The 5,214-nt window shown below is 43.1% G+C and overlaps 1 protein-coding gene across 1 annotated transcript in view; it reads right to left on the reverse strand.

The window, feature by feature from the left end:
• Nucleotides 1-529: 529 nt before the first annotated feature.
• Nucleotides 530-5,214, reverse strand: part of MYOCD (myocardin) — a 96,265-nt gene continuing 91,580 nt past the window's right edge. The window contains exons 14-15 of the mRNA XM_011933291.1: nucleotides 3,571-3,628; nucleotides 530-1,176 (exon numbers count right to left, since the gene is read on the reverse strand). Coding sequence (XP_011788681.1) covers nucleotides 605-1,176; nucleotides 3,571-3,628 — 630 coding nt within the window. The 3' untranslated portion in view covers nucleotides 530-604. The remainder of the gene's footprint in view (nucleotides 1,177-3,570; nucleotides 3,629-5,214) is intronic.

Below are 5,214 nucleotides of genomic sequence, written 5' to 3' on the forward strand. Positions count from 1 at the left end.
CATAGAGGGACATTGAGTTGATTTAGCTTTCCTCGAAAAAGATTGGTTTTGTCCCTCTGTCTCAAGAACTTTTGATTTGAAGCTGGGTCTGGCTTCTCTTTTGAAAGATAGTAATGGAGACATTGGGCAACAGCTTCCATCGCAGGTATGTCTTCCGTAACTTTGGAGGGCTGGCTTCCCTGTGCTCCCAAAAGACTGTGTTTCCTTTCCACGTTATCTCTAGTGAATTAATGAGAAAAGCTTGCAGTGTGAGCTTATGCCCCAACAATGCCTGAGAAAAATAATGGGCTAGAAAATATACTGGTCTTTGAAAAGGCAGTGAAATATCTTTTTTGGCATCCTTAATCTGAGAAAGCACATTTTTGAATGCATTGTTGAAATCATTAACAGGTACTGAATGTTGGAGAATATTAACAGTATATGTATTTCTAAAAATGTCTTCTATTTGTTCTTGTTGATTGGCACAGAAGTCTCCATTGCTTCTCTTTAATTCTCTTCTTCTTCTTCTTCTTCTTCTATTTTTGGACAGTAAAGTACGTATGGCTGTGTGCTTTCCCCCATGGAACTCCTATTGGTCTTCCGTAGTGCTGGTGCATCGGGCATTCTACCACTGCTGTAAGTGAAGGTCCATGGAAGAACTCAAATTGAGATCAGTGACATCCAGGAAATCCATGTTGAAGATGCTGGGACTGCTGGTGCTGAGGGCGCTAAAGCCTGGTGTGGAACTTGGAGGAGTGAGGTCCAGCCACTCCATGGTTTCCCAAGGAGATTCAGTGAAGCTTAACTGCAGCCCACTGCTGTCCACAGAAGAGGGTGAAAACTGTGTCTGCATTGGAGAGAGGGGACCTGGCAAGATCTCATGTGCATTGAAGAGGTCTTCTGCAGCCTTCCCAGAGAATCCATCCATTATCCCATCAAAATGAGGTTCTTCGCTCCCAATTTTTAGAAGGGTGACATCACTCACCTTTCCTAGAGGGCTCTGGGAATTTAATAAGACTTCAAGATGCTCATCACTGTCGGTGGCATAGGGATCAAAGGGGATCTGGCTGCCTGAAGAGGCTTGTTCAAAGGAAGCCGCGGGCTTGGGGAGGACAGCTGTTGGACTTCGGGAAGATCTGGATATCTTTGGGACTTTTTGAAGACATGAGTGATCCTCTCTAGCGTCTGCTGGCATTTCTGTGGGCAATACACGATGTGACTTGTTAAATCACTTCAAATTGAGCATGCCGCGCAATATGAGTGAGTTACACTTAGATACAGAAGACAGCCATGCTTCCCTGGTCACCGCTCACCACCCAATCTCATCTCTAAGCTGCTCTGTCAATCTCCAATTCATCTTCCCTCTGGTTTTTCCCAAACCCTTTCCTCTTGGGAATTCCACTCTGTGATTCTTCAACTCTCTTCCCTGAAGGTTCCTGTGCCAACTCCTCTGACCCCTGGTAGTCCCTTGAGGACACTGAGTCCATCCTGACACCCTCAGTGAGGGCCTGAAGATGAGGCACCAGGTGCCACGCCATTGCCACTTTCTGATTGCTACTCCCCCTCCTTCTGATGAGAACTCAGCAGTTTTGGGTTTTGAGGGTGACACCAATGCCTCACGCCTAGCCTCCTGGTCACTCCTCCTCATTCACTGAAAACTCTACTTCCTACTCCATTGCCTTTTCCCCACTTCAGCCCTTCTCATTCTGTAATCTGAGCATCCTTGGAAATCATAGCGTTCATGGTGGCCTCTCAGCTCCCGACTTGCTCCTCAACTCCAGTGATTCCCTCTTTACTACCCTGTCAGACACACCTTGGATTGTGTCATCTCCAAATACTGCATCCCTCTGAAAGCTCACTTTCAACCTATATTTTCTACTCTCTGTCCATCCTCTCCCAACCCTCCAAGCCACTTATTAAGTACCTGGTAACAATAATTTCCCAACCATTTACAGTCACACCAATCCATAGACTCTACTACTCTACTACACTGTCCACCAGTCCCTCTGGTCTTCACTTCTTTCCTTGTCCAGCCTGTAGTTTTGGCAGAACCCCACCCCTGGAAGAACCTGATCGTCTGCCTTAGCTGAGCATGCTCTGGATCAGCAGAACGTTGCAAGAGAAAAATTAAACAACTAAGCTGACTTGGTTTCACTTTAGATTTCTGATGTCAGACCTACCGCTGGCATTTAAGACTACAAAACAACCCTGCTGTGTTTCTCCAGAAAACTCAATTCATTCATGATTAAGTCATAACTGCTCTTCTTCCCCTGAATCTTCCACACTCCCCTTCTGCACCCTCATGCGTTTCTGTCCTTGCCACATATTTCATTAAAGATATACAAGGGCAGGCCGGGTGTGGTGGCTCACGCTTGTAATCCCAGCACTTTGGGAGGCCAAGGTGGGCGGATCATGAGGTCAGGAGATCGAGACCATCCTGGCCAACATGGTGAAACCTCGTCTCTAATAAACATACAAAAAATTAGCTGGGCATGGTGGCGCATGCCTGTAGTCCCAGGTACTCGGGAGGCTGAGGCAGGAGAATTGCTTGATCCCGGGAGGCGGAGGTTGCAGTGAGCCGAGATTGTGCCACTGCACTTCAGCCTGGTGACAGAGTGAGACTCTGTCTTAAAAAAAATATATATATATATGTGTGTGTGTGTGTGTGTATGTATATGTATGTGTGTGTGTATATATATGTATAAATGCAGGCATCTGATATGAACTCTTCTCATTTTTCCATCACAGAACTCATATACACACATATGTTTGTACCCATCTCTTTCTTCTTCCCTCTTGTTACAGTGGAGGAAAGGTCTGTTCACTTGCTAGTTGTCTGTCTCCCTTACCAGACTGTAAACTCCATAGAAATCAGGACTTTGTCTGATGCAGCACTGAGACTAGCACAATGCCTGTCTACCCCTTCTCTGAGTCCTTTGCTATACCTCCGTCTCTGAAATTTTAAATGTTTTTGGCACAAGGATTCCTCCCTGAGTTCTTTTCTTTTTTTCTACACATCCTCCTCAGGTCATCTTATTCATTTGTGTGGTTTGAAATTCTAGGTACACACTCTGTAATTTTTTAAGTAAATAAATGAACAAATTAAAAGATGACAAAAAGCACATGTTGATTATGTTTTATTGCTAGCATGAATAACATTTAAGCCTGAATGAACCATCCAGCGGAAGGTTACTAATTGAATTTCACTTTGAGTAGGTGGCACAAAACGTTCATTATCTGCTTTTTTCTTTTCTCATAATTGAGAAGGCAGGCACTTTGAGATTAGAACATAGAAAGAAGTGGTGCAGCAAGAGAAAACACTTAGGGAAACAAGGATTAGGCCGAAACATGAAAACTATTAAAATGATTCTGAAAAATGCTCCTAGGACAAAGGCAGTGAGGAATCATCCACTATGCTTTCTTTTATCAGCTCTAGAAATGCGCGAGAAGCGCAAAGGAAATGACTCTCCCTGAGGACTGCCTGGTACATCCGACTCACAGTGTGCATCTGATCTTGCTACCGAGAGTTCATTCCTTAAGAGTTCACGCGGGCTCAGAATGTCCTAATGGACAGGACACAGGCAGTCTTACCTCCACTTTCAATAAGCACGTCCAGGAGTTCATCCATATGCTGACTCCGGGTCATTTGCTATTACAGATTAACCAAAGGAGGACAGACAATTTAGAAGGCGGTTATCTCCGTAGGAAATCATTAGAAGCAGCACTGCAGGATTTTGAACTAGGTTTGGTTAAGGTTTTTTTTTTCTTTTCTAATTGTGGTAAAATACACATAACTTTCAATTTACTATCAACCATTTTTAAGTGTACAGTTAAGGGGCATTAGGTACATTCACACTGTGGTGTGACCATCACCACCATCTGTCTTCCTACAAGATTAAAACTGTGTACCCATTAAACCATAATTTCCCACGCCCCATCCTGTAGCCCCCGGCAACCACCATTTTCCTTTCTGCCTTTACAAATTTGATTATTTTATCTAAGTCCTTCATATAAGTGAATCAGACAGTATTTGTTCTTTTGCAACCAGCTTATTTCCCTAAGCGTAATGTCCTCAAGGTTGATCTATGTTGTGACATGTGTCAGAATTTCTTTTTTTTTAGAGACTGAATAAAATTCCATTGTATAGACATAACACATGTTGTTTATCAGTTCATTTGTCAATGGACATTTGGGTTGTGTCTACCTTAGGGCTACGGTGAATCATGCTGCTATGAACATGGGTCTATTGGCTAATGGCTTTTTAATCATGTTTGATTCGGCTTCAGTATTAATTTTAGGCAGATAAACTGCTGAATGAAACAGTCTACTACAACAGGAGAAAGGAAAAAGAAGGCAGAATGCTTCCTAGCACAGAGTACTTGAGAGTCAGTTCTATTGTTTGAGAAGTTTTCCTCCCAGGAGCAGGACATTTTAGTATATACAAAATGTCTTTTTAGGCTCTTACTTTGAAGTGACCTGAATCTACCTCTTGCTTGGCTTTTGCAATGTGGTCCAAGAACTTGGCTCGTATTTTGTTGGTTCCTCATTGCAGTAGCTTGAGGAAGCTGTAGACACTTGTAGGGTATGTCCCCTCCTCTCTGGCTCATCTCAGTAGAGTCTTATTTCTGGACGTCCACTTTGCCTGGCCCTCTTCTTTTGAAACTGAAGAATCAGCTGATGTTTACAGAAACCAGGGGAGAGGAATGGGGAGAACAAAGGCATATATCCATCTCACTACTCTGAGAGCCCAGACTCAATAACCACAGGTATCAGTAATCAATATGGATGGGAGCATTGACCAAAAAATGAGTCATTTATGGGTTCAGAAGGTACCAGAAGCCTAAGTGTCTGGCAGGTAATTGAAATGAACTGAATATAGAATAAGAAAAAGAGGCAGCGAGCAGAGCATTGCTGTGGCTCAAAGTAGCAGAAGAACCTTGCTTTAGGCAATTGTCCCCCAGCAATGTTGCTCCTGGGTTGCCAGATCCTCTAACTTTTCGGAAATGAGAAAGCCCACTTTGCATACCATCTCCTGTTATTTAAAATATTCTTTAAGCCAAACAAAACTTAACTGCAGGCTGACTTTGATCTGTGGGATATCCGTATACAGCAACTGATGTAAATGTTCTTCTCTGGGTTAAGCACATATGAAGGGCTATCAGATACCTTATCCAAGCTCAGACTATTTGAAATAGGGGATCATTAATTGTTTTCTGTTTTTCTTTTCTTTTCTTT

The sequence above is a fragment of the Colobus angolensis genome, unplaced genomic scaffold (genome assembly GCF_000951035.1).
Source record: "Colobus angolensis palliatus isolate OR3802 unplaced genomic scaffold, Cang.pa_1.0 Scaffold125, whole genome shotgun sequence".
Taxonomy (NCBI): Eukaryota; Metazoa; Chordata; class Mammalia; order Primates; family Cercopithecidae; genus Colobus; species Colobus angolensis.